Here is a 21,167-nt window from a genome sequence, read left to right on the forward strand (position 1 = left end):
GGGAATGTAAAAATTACAATCCTACCTTAGAAAACAATAAAATAAGTTTAAAAACATACACATACGAAATAGCCCAGTCATTATACTCCTAGGTATCTAATCATCAAAAATGAAAACATAGCCATGAAAATGAAAACATATGTCCATACAATCATTCGTGCATGAGTTTTTGTAGCAGCTCTATTAGTAATACCCAAAGACTACAAACAACCCAAATACCCATCAGTAAGTTAATGCATAAACAAATGGCACTGTATCCATACAGTGGAATACTGTTCAGCAATAAAAGTGAATTAACCACTGATTCATACAACACCATGGCTAAATCTCAAAATAATTATTCTGAGTTAAATAAGCTATACAGAAAATGGATACTATATGATTCCATTTATATAAAGTCCTAGAAAATATAAATTCAATAATCACAGAAAGCAGATTCAGTAGGGGCAGGGCAGAAGGGAGGCATTACAAAGGTGCACAGGAAATGGCTGGGGGTGATGGATAATCTTACTATCTTGATTGTGATGACAGTTTCACAGGTATATCCAAATGTCAAATTTTATCAAAGTATGTACTCTAAAATGTGCAATCCACTGTATGTCAATTAATACCTTCATAAAGCTGTTTTAGAATACATTGAACACTGCTCCCAGAAGAATTCTGGTAGCTTGAGTAGCCAAAATCCTAGGTTTGCCCCATCTACTTGATCCAGTTATTTACTCTGATCTTGTGCCTAAAGGAATAATGAGTAACACACTCAGATAGTCTAAATGATAGGCAGACAGAAAATGCCATTAACTGCCACATCAACAAAAGAGTATGCAGTGAAACTAACAATAATTATTTAAAATTTCTATAGAAAAAATTAATTGGTAGAACACAAATGATTTTTCTTAGGTTTTTTTTCAATAAAAATATGGTAAAAATTTACAAACAGATACCCACCTCTTTGGATAATCTTGTGAAGACATCTCCTCCCCTGAGAAAATCCAGTATTAAATACAGCTTCCCTTCAGTCTGAAAGGCTAATTACAAATTAGGATGTAGTAACAGAACATTAACAGAATCTTAAAGGCTTAACAACCTTAGTATAATTTTTAATTAATATATATGTTTAGAGTTTTATCAATAAATATTATAAAGGAATTAACCATTTATTCATATGGTCCAATGTTATTGGATAATATTATCTCAAAATTGAATTTGGTATTGAAATAGCTGTAAATCCCTTCCTAGAACATAATCAACTTTCCATGTGGTTCCTCAGAAACTTCTACCACCACCATCGTCCTGATTTATGGAGCATCATGCTCTACTGCTAACTGCCAGAACTCCACCTCCCTACCTACTGAAAATCTACTAATTCTTTCAAGTTCAAGAAAAATGCCACCTCCTCCATCAAGCTTTCCTCTATTAAAGGATTTCTCTCTTTTCACATTTCATAGCATCCTTACCCTCTTCTCTGTAAGAATTACTTGCTACTACTTTTGAGATTTCATTTTTTTAAATTTATGTCTCTCTTATGGCACTCACTCCATTTTGATTTGCACAATTAATTTGTTTACATGTCTGTGTTTCAATAGATTAGAAGTTTTTTTGAGTCAGAGACTGTTTCACCTCTAGAGCCTATTGCATTCAATGGAGTATTTTGCACACAATTGGTATTTTCTGATAAATGTAATGCCATCCTGGTGATTCAAGGAAGTGGGACATTAGATACTACTACTTTCCATTTGGGGTAACAAGGAGTGAAAGAATAATGGGTGGACATTTTTTTAAGATTTTTTATACAAATAATTTAGTACATATTTCAGTGCATTATTTTTCAAAATTTCCTAAGAATAAAGTCAATAGCTGCTACTTTTTTAAATACTGAAAACTTAACATGACATCATAGAATAGATCAGTGATTTAATCATGTGTATACCTTTGAATTCTCCAGGAAGGCCACACTTCACAATCTCATGCATGTATTAAATTATCAATGGAACCATGATTCAAACTCTGAGCTGTCTGACTCCAAACGCATGCTCTTTCCATTACATTTACTGCTTCTTATTAGTATTCCTCTTCCCCCAAATATAAGAAAGAATAAATCAAATGGACTAATATAACCACATGGTCCTCTTCAAAAGCTAGTAAATAAATTAATATGCTCATTATGAACATGTAATAGGAACATATCCAAACATCAGATCATTAAAGGTACAGACTAGCAGAGTCAAGAAATACTACCAGACAAGTAACCAGAAGATACTATCTTAATACCTTAGACAAATTAACCAATAGGTACAGAAAACACAATTCAAAATTGGATACTGATTCTTATTCTTATTTCAGATAAATATATTTTATATAATTGAGTATATTAAATCATTCTGAAGTATTTATTCTCTGTTATATTATTGTTTGAAAGGAAATCTTAATTCTCTAATTCTATAAATTTTTAAAAAATTACATACCATAGTGTAATTTGACAATAAATGGATGATTTACTTCCACCAGTATATCCCTTTCCATCTTTGTCCGAACTCTGTCTCGGACTAAAAATCATAGAAGGGTAGAATATATTACTCTTCTATATAATATTTCAGTAGAGATCTCATCAATAATTCACCCCACAAAAATGTGAAAATATAACATTGTGTTTAAATATGCAATCTATATATTCCAAGACAGTAATTACCATATTCTCAGAAAGCCAACAAATTGTTTAGATCTAGATGGATTGAAGTGACATAAACAGATATTTGGCTAATATGTGTTTATTATGTATTGGTCTCCAATTGTTCAAATGAGTTTACTGATTAAAACTGAGCACAGTGTTATTTCTATGACAGCCTAGAAGATGGTGTATGTAAGTGTACCCAGGTGCTTGTGTTTTTTCAATATTCAAAATCAACATAGATGGAACAGAAAAAAATAAGAATCTTAAAATAAAAGTATATAGCTTATTAAAATAAGTTCACTTTATGTTAAATAAAATGTGTGACGTTTTATACAACTAAATTTTTGCCGGGGTACAGTCTCACTAAATTAGAGCATATGCAAATATCAAACATAGAAATGTCACTTGCAGGCTAGAAAATTGTAACACTTACTAATGTTTAAAGGAAACTAAGTCTACTCAACTTATACAAGCAATACAAAGCACATTTCTTAAAACAAGCTTTATCAAATTCTATTTTAATAAGTTTTGTAATTTTCTACCTTTTAAAGAAGCTTTTTTTAACACCTTCATTGCATAGAGCTGCCCAGCATCAGGACCGGTCTTCTTCCGAACAAGAAAAACCTAACAGAGAAATTTTTTTTTAAAGTAAAATTCATATTTGAAGACATTCTTGCCATACACATTAGCACACACATATATGTAAGTCCATGCATTTTCTCTAATTTTATAAATATATACCTTTCTTTTATAAATTACACTCTTGGTTAATGTTTGCTCATTTTCATTCATTTACTAAATCACACTACCATACATACTACTGTAGGAAAGAAAATTTTTAAAGTAGATGACATGATCCTGACTTTAAGAAGTTTGTGTTGTATGAGATAAGCAACATAATGAAAGGCAATTTGATCTAAGAGAACTACTTTGAAGACCCAAGCATCTTTTTGTTACCTTTAAAGACCAAAGAAATATAATGACTGTTAATTTTATACCTTCATTTCTACTTCCTTACTGGTCCATTTTAGAAGTTACCGGTATTTTATGTTCTAATAAGAAATCAGAGGCAATTAGGTCTGTCTGCCAGGTTGAAGAATCAAGATGGCAAATTATCACAATAAACAAATTAAACTCTTTAAGATTATTGAGCAAACTTGAGTAATATTACCTCATATATTCAAACTAAGATTATGACTCATTAAAAACAGTTTTTAAAAAGCCTCAGTCATGAAAATAAATACAAATGGATTAAAATTTTATAGGAGATTTTTATTAGTAAAGGGGTTTCATTTTTTTTTTTTTTAAGATTTTATTTATTCGACAGACAGAGATCACAAGTAGGCAGAGAGACCCACAGAGAGAGAGGAAGGGAAGTAGCTCCCCACTGAGCAGAGAGCTTGATATGGGGCTTGATCCCAGGACCCTGAGATCATGACCAGAGCTGAAGGCAGAGGCTTTAACCCATTGAGCCACCCAGGTGCCCCGGGATGTTTCATTCTTAAAAGTTAGTAAAAGTTGCTCACTACTTTGAAATAAAAGATATAGAAATTAAACAACAACAAAAAAATAATACAACAGATCAATGAAACCAGGAGCTTCTTCTTTGAAAAAAATTATTAAAATTGATAAACCTCTAGCCAGACTTATAAAAAAGAGAAGAAAAAGAGCCCAAATTTAAAAAAAAAAATCACAAATGATAGAGGAGAAATAACAACCACTACCACAGAAATATAAACAATTGTAACAGATTATTATGGTAAACTATGCAAACAAATTAGACAATCTGGAAGAAAGGGATAAATTCCTAGAACAACAACAACAAAAAACTGAATCAAGAAGAAATAGAAAATTTGAACAGATCGATTACCAACAATGAAATTGAATCAGTAATCAAAAAAATCCCAGCAACCCAAAGTCCAGGACCAGATGGCTTCATAGGCGAATTCTAATAAATATTTAAAGACAAGCTAATATATATGCCTCTCAAACTATTCCAAAAAATAGAAAAGGAAGGAAAACTTCCAAATTCATTCTATGAGGCCCACATTACCCTGATACCAAAACCAGATAAAGACATCACTAAAAATCCATACAGGCCAATATCGCAGATAAACACAGATGTAAAAATTCGCACTAAAATACTAGTAAAACGAATCCACAACAGGTTAAAAAAATCAGGAGTACCTGTCTTGCTCAGTTGGTAGAACATGTGACTCTTGATTTTAGGGTGGTAAATTTATGCCCCACATTGGGTGCAGAGATTACTTAACAATGATTAATTTTAAAAAAAGGTTAAAAACAACATGATCATTTCAAGAGATGCGAAAAAAGCATTTGATGAAGTACAATATCCATTCATGATAAAACCCCCAACAAAGTAGGATTAGAAGGAACATACCTCAAAATCATAAAGGTCATATATGAAAAATCAACAGTTAATATTATCCTTAATGGGGAAAAATCTGAGAACTTTCCTCTACCGCCAGGAACAAGACAGAGTTGTCCACTCTCACCACTGTTATTTAATTTAGTATTGGAAGTCCTGGCCACAACAATCAGACAACACAAAGAAATAAAAAGGCATCCAAATCAGCAAAAAAATCAAACTTTCACTACTTGCAGATGACTTGATACTCTATATAGAAAATCTAAAAGCTCCACCAAAAAACTACTAGATAAACAAGTTCAGTAGAGTCATAGGATACAAAATCAACATATGGAAAACTGTTGCATATCTCCACACCAATAATGATGAAGCAGAAAGAGAAATCAAGGAATCAATCCCCTTTACAATTGCACAAAAACCATAAGATACCTAGGAATAAACTTAACAAAAGAGGTAAAGATCTCTACTCTAAAAAGTATGAAACACTGATGAAAAAATTGAAGAGGACACAATAAAAGGGAAAAGCATTTCATGCTCATGGATTGTAAGAAGAAATATTTTTTAAATGTTCTGTATTACCCAAAGCAATCTACACATCTAATGCGATCTTTATCGAATATCACCAACATTTTTCACAAAGTTAGAACAAATAGTCCTAAAATTTGTATGGAACTACAAAAGACCCTGAATAGGCAAAGCAATCTTGAAAAAGGAAAGCAAAGCTAGAGGCATCACAAATCCAGTCTTTCTCAAGTTACATTACAAAGCTGTAGTGATCAAGACTGTATGGTACTGGGACAAAAACAGACACATAGATCAACAGAACAAAACAGAAAATCCAGAAATGAATCAACAACTCTATGACCAATAAATCTTCCATGAATCAGGAAGGAATATCCAATGGAAAAAAGACAGTGTCTTCAAAAAATGGTATTAGGAAAATTGGAGAGTAGCATGCAAAAGAATGAAACTGGGCCCTTATCTTACACCATACAAAAAATAAATTCAAAACGGATGAAAGACCTAAATATGAGACAGGAAACCATCAAAATCCTAGAGAAGGGCAATAACCTCTTTGAAAGTCATAGCAACTTCTTACTAGATATGACTCCTGAGGCAAGGGAAACAAAAGCAAAAATAAACTGTTGAGACTTCATCAAAACAAAAAGCTTCTGCATAGTGAAGGGAAAAAATCAACAAAACTAAAAGGTAACATATGACATGGAGAAGACATTTGCAAGGGATTGTATCCAAAGTATATAACAAACTTAAAAAAAAAAAACACCTAAGAAAGAAATAATCCAGTGGAGAAATGGGCAGAAAACATGGATAAACATTTTTCCAAAGAACACATCCAGAAGGCCAACAGACATATGAAAAAATGTTCAACATCACTCATCATCAGGGAAATACAAATCAAAACTATGATGAGATCCCGCCTCACACATAAGAATGGCTAAAATTAACAACACAGGAAACAACAGATGTTGGCAAGGATTTGGAGAAAGGGGAACCCTCTGTTGGTGGGAATGCAAACTGGTACACCCATTCTGAAATAAGAGTATGGAGGTTCACCAAAAACTTAAAAATAGAACCACCAGTAAAAATTAAAAATAGAATGATCCAGCAATTGCAGTAATAGGCATTTACCTAAAGGATACAAAAGTACTGATTTGAATTGATACATGCACCCCAATATTTATAGCAGCACTATCAACAACAGCCAAATTATGGAAAGATCCCAAATGTCCATCAACTGAAGAATGGATAAAGAAGAGGTAGTATATACATACAAGGGATTATTACTCAGCCATAAAACCAAATGAAATCTGGCCATTTCGAATGATGTGGCTAAAGCTAGAAAGTATTATGCTAAGCAAAATAAATCAGAGAAATAAAAATACCATATGACTTCACTCATAAGTAGAATTTAAGAAACAAAACAAATAGACATAGAAGGAATAAAAAAAAGAAAAACCAAGAAACAGACTCTAAAGTAACAGAGAAAAAAGCACTGATTATGAGAGGCGAGGTGGGCAGGGGAATGGGTTAAAAGGTGATGGGGATTAAGAATGGCATTTGTTGTGTGGAGCACAGGATTTTGTATGTAAGTCTGAATCAGTAAATTCTACACCAGAAACTGATATCACACTGTATGTTAACTGACAGGAATTTAAATAAAAAACTTGAGGTAAAAGGACCCAAAAGCAACAAAAACAGAATGACCAACTGAATTTCCACTTAAAGAGTACTTAGAACAAGTCCCCTCATGACCTCAGCTCTGTGGATTGTGGCCATGTTTATTCTCACACCAAAATAAGTTTAAGGTTATTCTCTGGAGAGGTCTCTGAACTACAGGATGCCAAACACAAACCCTAACCCTCACCCTAACCTTAACCGTGTCCCTATACATAACTCAACACTTACCAATAACTACTAAATTCTACCTCTAATCTGATACTAAACCTAAACGTAAACTCTGGAGAGGTTCCTGAACTGCAGGATAGGAGGGACATAGCCTCATCCTAACCCTAACACTAGCTCTAAACCTAACTCTAACCCAAATCCTATCCCTAACTTCTAACTGGTAACCACTAACTCCCAACCCTAACTCTAATCCTAAATGGATCACTTGGCGAGGTCTCTGAATTGCAGGATGAGAGGCACATCTCCTCACCCTAACCCTAACACTAATCCTAGCCCTTACACTAGTCCTAAACTGAACCCTAATCATTGATCTGAGGAAATATAAGATTTGGTACATACATACAATAGGATATTACTCAGTCATAAAAAAATGAAACCTTGCCATTTGCAAAGACATGGATCAAGGCAGAGAGTGTTATTCTAAGTGAAGACCTAATCCTAACCCAAACACTAACCCTAACCCCTAACCCTAAATGTACCCTAACATTAACCCTAAACTTATCTCTCTGGAGAGATCTTTGAACTGCAGGGTAATAAGCACATAACTTCACCCTGGCCCTAAACCTAACCCTTACCCTGGCCCTAAACCAAACCCTAATCCTAGATGCAAAAAAAAAAAAAAAAAAAATTGGTACACACACACGTAAGCACACATATATATACACAATGGAATATTATGTGTGTGTGTATATATATATATATATATATATATATATATATACACATATGTGTGTGTGTGTTTATAGGTTAGTTTCAATACAGAATTTGACACCTTATCAATTAACTGTCCATATTCTGTTACATAATAGTCTATTGGTCTACCTTACACCTTGAATGGATTTTGTACTACCTAATTTGATATCATGTGTTAGTCATCTCAAAAACACTGCCTCACTGAGTTATGCAAATCTTCCAAATGCTGAACAGTAGTGATCTCATCAGAAAAGTTTTTTGAGTACTAAGATGTCAAATTCAGTGTCAAAAATTTTCCAAAGCTAGTTTTTTGCTTTTCCCCTAAGGTCAGGAACACAGCAGGGCTGTCCACTATCACCACTGCTATTCAACATAGTATTAGAAGTCCTAGCAACAACAATCAGACAACAACAAAAAAAAATAAAAGGTATTCAAATAAAAGGTATTTATTTGAATAAAAGGTATTCAAATAAAAGGTATTCACTTTCTCTCCTCATAGATGACACAATACTTTATATGGAAAACCCAAAAGATTCCTCCCCCAAATTAATAGAACTCATAGAGCAATTCAGTAACATGGCAGGATGCAAAATCAATGAACTGAAATCAGTTGATTTCTTATACACTAAAAATGAAAATATAGAAAGGGAAATTAGAGAATCGACTCCATTTACTATAGCACCAAGAACCATAAGATACCTGGGAATAAACCTAACCAAAGATCAAGGACATTTTGAAGTAAAACTTGCATTTTTTTAAAACTGCACAGTAGTGAATACAATGACTACTGACATAATTTGTAGTCACTGCTTTGGTTGTGCCAAGGCGCCAGAAGTTTAACAAATAGTATCTTAGTACTACTATAAAATATTTTTGACCTTAATGACCCCCTGAAGTGTCTTATGGATGCTCAGGAGTAGATAGACCACACATTGAGAACTACTGTTCTGAAACATAGCCCTTGGTAGGCTTGAATAGAATGAAATATATAGTGGGCAAAAAGAAGAATCAATAAAGAAAAAAAAAAAAAATGGTCCAGACGTTCCGGAAGACACTTGCTTGCACAAAGCAGTCACTTTTTCCCTAGCTCTTCTAACACTCACTACTAGCATCCTAATATGGCATCTAACGGAAATCATTATTTCTAGTCTAGAGAAAGAACTGTTTATTTGTCTATCACCTGATTTGTTCTTTTCAGATCTTAGATGGACTGAATTAGCATAAGACAATATCCTCTCACTCTGCTCTCTTCTCATGATCAACTAGAAGAAGTCGCATGGCTTCAAACTACTGTATCAAAAAACATACCTATCCTGATCAGAGATTTCTTTTCAGTCACACTAATCCAGTTCTTGGAAAGAGTTTAGAAAAGAAATGAGTGAGTGAGTTATTCCAATATACCTCTTTTGGTCATATGGAATTTTATATTTTCCACTAAGAAGCACTCAGTAATATTTGTACATGTGAACTTAAAGATCACGCAGCTTTAACATTGATTGAAGAGAAAAAAAAAACTGTAAAAAATTTTAAGATGTAAACATATTTTTAAAACAATCTCTTGAAAATTACTCAAGAGGGCAAGGGTTTAATATTTTTAAAAATTCATTTTTAGGGGCAGCTGGGTGGCTCAAGAAGTTGAGCATCTGACTCCTGATTTCAGCTCAGGTCATGATCTCATGGGTGGTGAACTCAGTAGAAAGTCTGAAATTCTCTCCCTCTGCCCTTCCCCCAACTTCCATGCCTGTGCATGTGCTCTCTCTCAAATAAATAAATATTTTAAAAAATTCACATTTAAGTCTCATACTGTATTATCACATCAGTAATTATATATATATATATATATATATATATATATATATATAATCCTGAATGTTAAAAGGTATGTTTGTATAAATATTACTTGAATGAGAAATACAAGAAAAGTTAGTCTGACAATTTCAGGTGTGTTTTCATTTCTCTTATTTGATTGTGTTTTAAAATAATTAATGTAAGCTGTTCAGGGGCACCTGGGTGGCTCAGTTGTTAAGCGTCTGCCTTTGGCTCAGGTCATGATCCCAGGGTGTTGGGATCGAACCCCTTATCAGGCTCACTGCTTGGTACTGGGAACCATGCTTCTCCCTCTCCCACTCTCCCTGCTTGTGTTCCCTCTCTCACTGGGTTTCTCTCTGTCAAATAAAGAAATAATATAATTATGGACATTGGGGAGGGTTATGTGCTATAGTGAGTGCTGTGAAGTGTGTGAACCTGGCGATTCACAGACCTGCACCCCTGGGGCTAATAATACATTATATGTTTATAAAAAATAAAAATATTAATAAAAAAGAAATAATATATTTTTAAAAGTAAGCTGTTTGGCATACTACATTTCAATTCATACATTAATGATCATTAATAGCATTATACTCAGTGTGTTCAGAATTTTACATGCTTATTTCATGATGATAATGCAAACTTCTTTAAAATACAATTTAAGGGACGCCTGGGTGGCTCAGTTGGTTAAGCAGCTGCCTTCGGCTCAGGTCATGATCCCAGCGTCCTGGGATCGAGTCCCACATCGGGCTCCTTGCTCCGCAGGGAGCCTGCTTCTCCCTCTGACTCTGCCTGCCTCTCTGCCTGTGCTCGCTCTTGCTCTCTCTCTCTCTCTGACAAATAAATAAATAAAATCTTTAAAAAAAAATAAAAAAAAATAAAAATAAAATAAAATACAATTTAAAAATATTCTAGTAGTATTTTTCCACCATTAAATATGCTATAAAGATATTTAATTGCAAGGCTTTATATAGGCCAAAATTCCATTTATTATATTTTAACAATGGAACTTTTGCAGACAACTAAATAAGGCTGGAGCCCAAAGTGTCTTGGAATTTCTCCTACACTTCTCTGATTTGCAGCCTTAGCCAAATTCCTGCATACGTTCAGCATATAACAAGACACATCCATCCAATGCCCATGCAAATGATGTAATACTGACAAACAGGTAGGTTCACATCCTAGGGGAAAAAAAAAATGAGCCACCTCCTTAATATTTCTTTGGTTGATGAACTGCATGAAGATCATCAATTTGTATTTAAGTATTACAAATTTTAAAAAGGCTTCTGTGATATCCCTGTTAAACTGAAGTTCCTGCACAAAGCTGAGTATTTCCTGAATTTAAGGACTACATTGACAACTTGTTCACATGTTGCTATATTTAATGTGAAGATGTTACTAAAGACATTACATTATGTTACATTGTATTCTCTTTATGAAACCCCAGGAGAAAAAAATTTGCTGGTCTGTTAGATCTGTTTACAACTTTGAAGATACTGTAATAATCATGTAATTAAAAGTATCAACTTCGGGGCGCCTGGGTGGCTCAGTGGGTTAAAGCCTCTGCCTTCAGCTCAGATCACGATCCCGGGGTCCTGGGATCGAGCCCCGCATCAGGCTCTCTGCTCAGTGGGAAAGCTGCTTCCTCTTCTCTCTCTGCCTGCCTCTCTGCCTACTTGTGATCTCTCTCCATAAAATAAATAAATAAAATCTTAAAAAAAGAAAAGTATCAACTTCCTTATAATAGCGTCCAGAAATTTTAAGTCTTCATTTTAGTCCTACTTCTAGAAGACTTACAGGCTTTTATGTCATGCACTTGTAAATGACAAGATTATATCACTGGCTTCATCTAATCTTTCCTGCTGGAATCATCTTCTCCACTTATTTTCAATCTTATTTTATTTGGTATTCATCTATCGAAAACTTAAATCTTTTCTGGAGAAAGCTGGATATAAATAGATATACATATGAATATGCACATCAAATAAAAAAAAAACAATGACTTTCAATGGCTTGAAATATTTGCCTGGTGAAATTTTAAAGTTGATATTTAAGCATTTACACATTTGGGATATAAAAGAACCTCATCTCTGCTCCTCTAAAACTAACATCATAAAAATACAATGTAAAATAATTAAGAGAATATTGTACTTTTAGAAATTAACAAAATATATAGGTATGACAAATGTACATGTCTACTCTACAAGTCAGTTATATAAACAGACCCCACACACACAATGTGTTAAAAGCTCCTTCTAGTTTTACTCTCCCCAGTACAAGTATTCAGGTCTTACCTCCTAGTCTTCAAATATCTTCCATATCAATTTACTATCAAACCATAATCTACCCTCATTTGTCTTTTTTGTGTCCTGAAAACATTTCTATTTCATATGTTACATTCTGCACCACATAGATATCACACTACCTTAAGACAATTAATGTCAATTTTATATTCACTAATACTGCTTTAACAAATGTGGTGCACATACTGGGTGTTCAATGAACATCTTTATTTTAAAATGATTCAGATCATAATAATCACTGTTCAGTTGCCCTGTTTTTCCCCTTTGACACTAAATCTCAGCCACCCTCAAATGAACAGTTTCCCCTTATCTCTCTACCCTCAAGTTGTTGTTTTTGTTTTCTTAAGGGCTGTTCACGATTGTGTGTGTGCAGCAACTTTCATGTCTTAGATGCTAGCTGTACAAAGTCAAGAGCTAGACCTACACACCTCTGAGAATCATATGCCAGCCAGTAAGCACTTAATAAACAGTTTTAATAATGATTTCAGGGTTAATCTTTCTCATTTTTGCTCTCTCCCTTGAAATTTAAGCTCCTTGAAGGCAGGAGCTTCACGTCATCCATATGTCACCCAGTACCTGCCCCTGCTGTAATGTATATACACACTGATTTAAGCGAGGATAGGTGAATGCACGCACTCATATGTGAGTCGGTACATACATTCTGACTTTTGTGATAGAGCTAAGGAACAGAGACAAAATCACTAGGAAAAAGCGAGCTGTGATCATGCCAGCATATGAACAGAGAAACAAGGAAGATTTTTTTTTTTTTTAAATCAAACTATGCTGACCTAGGCAGCTAATAAATAGCATGCTGTACTTTGGAAGAAATGAGTAAGCCCACAGTGCTGGCAAACGCTGGTTATAACAGACAAGTATAAAGACATGTGACTAAAGCACAACAGAAATAAAAGGAGTAAAGTTAGAGAGTTACCTCTGTGTGTATCCTTGACAAATTCAGAAATGGCATATTTTCCAAATTTCTGTCTGAGTACATTTTTTGGTTAAATGTTAAGAAGAGAAAAAAAATGTGGAATAAACCATTTATTACCTTTCCAAAGGATCCCTGGCCAAGAACCTTGAGCAACTCAAACTGCGCAGGATCTGCCTTCTCATAACCTTCCTTAACATGATGAGTGATAGGGATTTCTTTAACAACTCCTTCATCCTGTAAAAAGAAATCCACATAACACTCAAATCCAGTTGCAACATCTAATGATTAGCCATATTTAGAACCAAAATCATACCAGAAATTAACTGACCATCCAACCCTTTCACCTTAACACAGAGTTTTATGGGCTACTGGTAAATTCACTTCCCTATTTTCTAATACATAGAGATATACCATCACCCCTATTATATAAGTGCATATAAATAGAAGCACATAAAATCTCTGCTTCAGGTTTCCTGTCCAACTAGGTAGTGACAGAAGACAAACATCAACAACAGTTGTACCCTACCTGGAGGGGTGCTTGATTGGCCCAGTCACTTGGGCATGGAGTTCTTTTTTTTGTTTTTGTTTTTTTATTTTTTTTAAAGATTTTATTTATTTATTTGACAGAGAGAAATCACAAGTAGGCAGAGAGGCAGGCAGAGAGAGAGAGAGAGGAGGAAGCAGGCTCCCTGCTGAGCAGAGAGCACAATGTGGGGCTCGATCCCAGGACCCTGAGATCATGACCTGAGCCAAAGGCAGAGGCTTAACCCATTGAGCCACCCAGGCGCCCCAAGGGCATGCAGTTCTTAATATTCGTAGAGCATGTGATTCTGTCTTAGGGTCATGAGTTTAAGACTCACGCTGGGTGTGGTGCCTCCTTAAAACAAAGACCCTCCCTGGAGTATGAATTATGAGGTGGCTGCAGAGAAAGTCAAGAGATGGATAAAACCTTGTAAATTATAGGCCATGGCAAAACACGCAAGCTTCAAAAGTTCTTTGAAATGGAATTTCAGTAGCCTTTTAAGTAGTTAATGATATATAAATGTTTAAACGTCTAACTGATTACATCGTTGAAAAGAAAAACTGGGTATAGGCAAACAAAATCTGGAAAGCCAAAACAAATGTTTTCAGGCTATGAGCCTATTTTTATTGAAACTTTGTATATAAATTATATACCAGATACCCTACCACCGGGGTCAGGCAGAAAAAAAGCCACCCTGGGAGAGTTTCTGCTTTTTGATGTAGGACTCTACTCAGCTGTGAAGATTATACTCAAGTGATGTGTAATTCCAGTCCCTAGAGAAGCACTAAGTAGCTAGGATAAATAAACCTCAAATGTATTACATATCACAAAATAACAAGAGCTGGGATATAGTATCTAACATTCTTACTGCATAGAAGAAATAACTGAGGCCCACAGAGTTTAAGTTCACATGACCAGTTAATCACAACGTCTAGAAGTCCTGGTAGCTTTCCAGAACATCATATTAATTCCAGTCTGGATGGCAAGCATATTCTCAATCAATTCATATGCTAATTGACTGATTAATAAATAGTGACTATGGCCAAAGTGGGCATGAGCCCCATCCCAAGTAAACTAGACTTCATGGCAGCTAAAATAACTTCCATGTTACATAAGCAGTCAAACATTCACTCTTTCATGAGGGTAGGCAAAGGAATTTTAGCTTCAGGTATCCATAACCACTAATCAGCCAGAAATGAAGAATCAGCTCTTAAAGCATTCCTATGGATGTTCATTATACATTAAAATAGTATTTCAGGGGTGTCTGGGTGGCTCAGTGGGTTAAGCCTCTGCTTTTGGCTCAGGACTCTCTGCTCAGCAGGGAGCCTGCTTCCCCCTCCCACCCCGCCTGCCTCTCTGCCTACTTGTGATATCTCTCTGTCAAATAAATAAATAAAATCTTTAAAAAATAGTATTTCAGCAGACTCCTAAGTAGCTATGAGAGTGAGTTTCCCCAAAAAAGTAAAAAAACTTTTTTTTTTAATAGAAATACATATGCTTTGCAGCTACCATGCTGGGATGAAAGTACAGCATATCTGTATGCACCTTTGCAATAGAGTATGTGTATACCAAAAGCAACAGCAGACTGTATACTCTTAATATGATGGTTAACTTGGTTTTCACCACATACTGTGAATGTACCACTGGTCTTCAGAGCATATAATAAAAACACATCTTGGAATTTTTCTCCACCTGAAAGAACACTGGTAGACAGGTCAGTAGACTAAATGTTGTTCCTGGTTCTGCCACGCGCTAAGATAAGCAGCCTTAGCCCAAATAACAAAGTATTCTCCTTCATTGTTCTCACATGACAAGCAGGTTATATTAGATGGATCTTTTTTCTTAAAGATTTTATTTATTTATTTGACAGACAGAGATCACAACAGAGAGGAGGAAGCAGGCTCCCTGCTGAGCAGAGAGCCCGATGCGGAGCTCGGTCCTAGGAGCATGGGATCATGAGCTGAGCTGAAGGCAGAGGTTTTAACCCACTGAGCCACCCAGGTGCCCCTAGATGGATCTTTAAGGTTCCCACAAGTCTGTAATTCTATGCTGAACACAGCACAGCATTTTTATTTTAAGTACTTTAGTTTCTGCCATTTAATATCATCATTATAAACATGGGTCATGATGACATTAGGTTTTTAGAAATGTTCAGAGCTAGGAAACAGCCATCCTCTATTCTAGTTACTGTCACCAAGGAAATAACTATACTCTAGCTACTTTCACCAAACCTAAGAATGTCTTCCAAATGAAGTGTCTGTCCAATGCCTCTTCTTCTCTTAATTAAAATTCACAGATGCCCATCCTTTAAAAATATAATATGTCTTTCAATTTTTGGCAGCATTATCATAAAAAGTTTCCAACACAAAAATGCTTCTAGATTAGAAAAGACTACTTTCCCCAGTGAATAGCTACCACAAAATATTGTTACACTGTGTCCTAACCTTGTCTTTCTCCCCCACTAGATTTTGAGCTTCCTGAATTCAGGTATCATCACATTCATCTCTGCATTCCTAAGGCTTACCACGGTACTGTTTGATTTTATGGGTGTTTATTATTATTATTATTATTATTATTATTATTTTAAGATTTTATTTATTTATTTGACAGACAGAGATCACAAGTAGGCAGAGAGGCAGACAGAGAGAGAGGGATGCAGGCTCCCTGCTGAGTGGAGAGCCCGATGCGGGGCTTGATCCCAGGACCCCGAAATCATGACCTGAGCCAAAGGCAGAGGCTTAACCCACTGAGCCACCCAGGTGCCCCATGGGTGTTTATTATTAACATTTTTGTGTCATCTGCAGCCCTCCCCTCTTCCTTTCCTTCACTTTCTTTTGATTCTGCACCATTCCAAAAGCTTTAGACTGGCAGCATTCTAGTCTGAAATAAGACAGTAATTCATTTGTTTTTTCCTAAGGTGAATCATCTTCAAAAGAATTTTCTCTATCCTGGTATAATAAAGTTGTGATATATTACATAATCTTCCCATATATCCTGTCTTTTCTCTTTATTCATTCATTCAGAAAAAAACAACAATATTCATGGAACACATGCTATGTATTAGGCACTGCACTATGCACTGGGGACACAAAGATAAAATATGGACTTGAGGATAACAAATTTTGTCAGATATATCACATCCCTTAATGAAACAAAAAGGTATATAATATGTTATAGGCTGAATTGTTTCCCCTCAAAATTCATGTGCTGAAGTCTCAACCCCCAGTACCTCAGAATGTAGCTATTCAGGAACAGGGCCTTAAGAAAGGTAATTAAGGTAAAATAAGGTTATTAGGATAGACCCTTATCAAATATGACTGCTGTTCTCATAAGAAGGGGAGATTAAGACATAGACACACACAAAAGAAAAAGCATGTGAAAGCATAGAGAGAAGAGAGCCATCTACAAAGAAAGAGGTCTCAGGGGCACCTGGGTGGTTCAGTGGGTTACGCTTTGCCTTTAGCTCAGGTCATGATCCCAGAGTCCTGGGATCGAGCCCCACACTGGGCTCTCTGCTCAGGAGGGAGCCTGCTTCCCCCTCTCTCTCTGCTTGCCTCTCTGCCTACTTGTGATCTCTCTCTCTCTGTCAAATAAATAAATAAAATCTTAAAAAAAAAAAAAAAAGAAAGAGACCTCAGAAGAAACCAACTTTACCAACATCTTGATCTTGAACCTCTAGTCTCCAGAATTGTGAGAAAGTAAATTTGTTGTTTAAGTTACTTAGTCTGTGGTACCTAGTTATGGCAGCCCTAGCAAACTTATACATAGTACCTGAATATAGTTGATCTCTATAAAGAAAGTTGCTACTGTGAAATCAAGATCTAATAACTTCAAAATAGGAGCCGCTGTTCTTTACAATGCCATATGACAAATCTATGGCAAGGATAATTGTTAGTGTGTGTATTTTTTTTGAATATCATAGTAATTGTTGATAAATATAAAAATTATGAAGGTTCAATCACAACCAAAATAGTATGCTCTGACCTCTTCAGTCTGTTACCATCTTTTTAATTCAGTGGCCCAACAATGTTGTAACACTAGAAAAATATAGCGATAGAGTACAAAACAAACTGCCAAATACACTACTGTTCCAATCTTTCAACAACTTATTTGAAATCACCTGTTAATGCAAAAGAGAAGCTGAAGACAATCTATTAGGAAATCATACTATATAATGCTATTATGACTACTTCCTGACTATGGAACTAAGCATAGAGGAAATAGAGGAAATAACTGAGGCCCACAGAGTTTACACTCACAAAATAAGGTCAAAATAAAATTAAGAGGGATTGACCTAGACAGTATAATGTTAAGTGAGATAAATCAGTCATAGAAAGACAACTAGCATATGATTTCACTGATATGTGGAATTTAAGAAAAAGAACAAATGAGAAAATGGGGATAAAAAAGAGAGAGAGAGAGAGAGAGAAGCCAAGAAACAAGACTCCTAATTATTGAGAATAAACCAATGGTTATCAGAGGGAAGGTGGTGGGGGATAGGTGAAATAGATGATAAGGAAAAAAGAGTGCACTTGTCATGATGAGCACTGGGTGATGCATGGAACTGTTGAATCACTATATTGTACACCTGAAACTAATATAACGCTGTATGTTAACTATACTGGAATTACAATTAAAAATGGAAATAAAGAAGAGAAATTTCTAAAGCATAATTGTTTGGGTTTTATGTAATAATCCATCTGTTCAAATACTTGCTATATTTCTGGGTAGCCAGGCCAGTTTGATTACCCAAAAATTCCAAGAGCACTTGGTTGTGAATTTGGTAAAATGTACATGCAAAGATCTGGGAAAGCAGCTTAATGTACTCTTCTCATGCAGTGAATAATCCAGGGTCACTGAAAACCAAGCTAAGTATCAGCATACCTTGAAAGAGAGCTAACAGTAATAATAATGTAAATGTCAAAACACAACTAGGATAAACAACACACCTCAAATAATGTACATATTGGAAAATAATTATGGAATATTTAGGTTAGGAAAAAAGTATAAATTTGTACCGACTGAAAACCAAACAAGGGAGGCAAGCTAGTTCCCACTTGGCTTGGATTATTCTATTTACTAGGATCAACACTTTGGTTCCATCACCTATAAAATGGCAATAAAACTTACCCTATCTATTTCAGATCAGGGTGACAGAGTCAACTGAGAATTTTGAAAACCACAAAATGTTTATAAAAATGGAGATTATTGAATTATTTAAACTATTTATCTTTGCATCCCTTGTGGTATAGCATAACTATACCTTCTAATGGCTAAGCATCAATATTTAGATGAACAATAATTGTTTATCAGAGAGTTTTGCATATCTATACTACAAGGGTTTGGATGTTTTTTCTTTTGCAGAAATGTTCCCTTTATCACATTATCAGTATTTTTATACTGCATTATGTTTTTCTCAAGTTTTTCTTTGAATTCTAGTTAGATCACATATATTGTAATATTGGTTTCAGGAGTAGAATTTAGTGATTCTTCACTTACATATAACACCCAGTGCTCATCACAAGTGGCCTCCTAAATACCCATCACCCATTTAGCCCTTCCCATGCCCACCTGCCTCCATTAACCCTCAGTTTGTTCTCTATAGTTAACAGTCTCTTATGGTGTGCCAAGCTCTATTTTTTTTCTTCCACTTTTATATTCATCTGTTTTGTTTCTTAAATTCCACATATGAGTGAAAGCATATGGTATTTATCTTTCTCTGTTTTTGCTTAGAATAATACACACGACTACCATCCACATCATTGCAAATGGCAAGCTTCATTTTATAGTTGAGTAATCTTCTCTTGTATACATGTACAACATCTTCTTTATTCATTTATCAGTGAAGGAAACAGGTTCTTTCCACAATTTGCTTATTGTTGATAATGCTGCTATAAACATCGGGGTATATGTGCCCCATCAAATCAGCATTTTTGTATATTTTGCATAAATACTTAATGGTGTAATTGCTGGGTCATATAGTAGTTATTATATATATATATATGTCATATGGCAGTTATATTTTATATTATATATATTGTGTATATATATCCCAGAGTGGCTGCAGCAGTTTGCATTTCCACTAATAGTATAAGAGGGTTTCACATTGCATTTTCACCAACACTTGTTGTTATATATATAAATATATAACACTTGTTATATATTATATATATGTGTGTAATATGGCAGTTATATTTTATATTATATATATTGTATACATATATATTATTGTATATATTGTATATATATATTGTATACATATATATATCTCCATATCCCAGAGTGGCTGCATCAGTTTGCATTCCCACTAACAGTACAAGACAGTTTTGCTTTCTCTGCATTTTCAACAACACTTGTTTCCTGTGTTGATTTTAGCCATTCTGACAGGTGTGAGGTGGTATCTCATTGTAGTTTTGATTTGTCTTTCCCTGATGAGCAACTTTTCCTGCGTCTATTAGACATCTGATATCTTCTTTGGAATACAGTCTTTTCATGTCTTCTGCCCACTTCTTAACCAGATTATTCGCTTTTTAGGTGTTGAGTTTGATAATTTCTTTATAGATTTTGGATAATAACCCTTTAAGATATGTAATTTGCAAATATCTTCTCCCATTCTGCAGGATGCCTTTTAGTTTTCTTCACTGTGCAGTCGTTTTATCCTGATGATTTCCCAATAGTTTTTACTTTTGTTTTCCTTGACTTGAGAAATATCCAGTATGAAGTTGATATATACAATGTCAAAGAGGTTACTGCCTGTGTTCTTCTTCAGGATTTTTAAGGTATCCTGTCTCACATTTAGGTCTTTCATCTTTCATAAATTTTGAATTTGTTTTTGTGTATGGTGTAAAAAAGTGGCATAGTTTCATTCTTCTGAATGTGACTGTCCAGTTTTCCCAACACAATTTGTTGGAAAAGACTGTCATTTTTCCACTGGATAGTCTTTCCTTCTTTGTTGAAGACTAACTGACCATGCAGTTGTGGGTCAACTTCTGGGTTTTCTGTTCTGTTCCACTGATCTATTTGTTTTTGTCCCAGTACCATGGTCTTGATGACTATAGCTTTGTAATATAGCTTAAAGTCAGGCATTGTGATGCCCCCAGCTTTGGTTTTCTTTTTGAACATTCCTCTGGCTTTTTAGGCTCTTTTCTTGTTCTGTACAAATTTCAGGATTCTTTGTCCTAGCTCTGTTAAAAATACTGGTGGGATTTAATAGGGACTGCATTAAATGTGTAGATTGCATTGGGTAGTATAGACATTTTCAATGTTTGTTCTTCCAATGAATGAGCATGAAATGTCTTTCCATTTCTTTGTGTCATCTTCAATTTCTTTCAGCGTTTCACGGTTTTCAAAGTAACTTTCTTTTACCTCTTTGATTAGGCTTATTCTGTGGTATCTTATGTTTTTAGTGCAATTATAAATTGGAT

At 34.8% G+C, this 21,167-nt stretch overlaps 1 protein-coding gene across 3 annotated transcripts in view; it reads right to left on the bottom strand.

The window, feature by feature from the left end:
- The window catches only part of RPS6KA6 (ribosomal protein S6 kinase A6), a 195,891-nt gene that overhangs the window by 96,225 nt on the left and 78,499 nt on the right, over positions 1-21,167 (bottom strand). For all 3 annotated transcript variants that reach the window (XM_059157144.1, XM_059157145.1, XM_059157146.1), the window contains 4 exons: positions 13,338-13,454; positions 3,211-3,292; positions 2,463-2,543; positions 946-1,025 (listed from right to left, as the gene is read on the bottom strand). In XM_059157144.1, the coding sequence (XP_059013127.1) occupies positions 946-1,025; positions 2,463-2,543; positions 3,211-3,292; positions 13,338-13,454 (360 nt within the window). The remainder of the gene's footprint in view (positions 1-945; positions 1,026-2,462; positions 2,544-3,210; positions 3,293-13,337; positions 13,455-21,167) is intronic.

This window comes from Mustela lutreola, chromosome X (assembly GCF_030435805.1).
Source record: "Mustela lutreola isolate mMusLut2 chromosome X, mMusLut2.pri, whole genome shotgun sequence".
Taxonomy (NCBI): Eukaryota; Metazoa; Chordata; class Mammalia; order Carnivora; family Mustelidae; genus Mustela; species Mustela lutreola.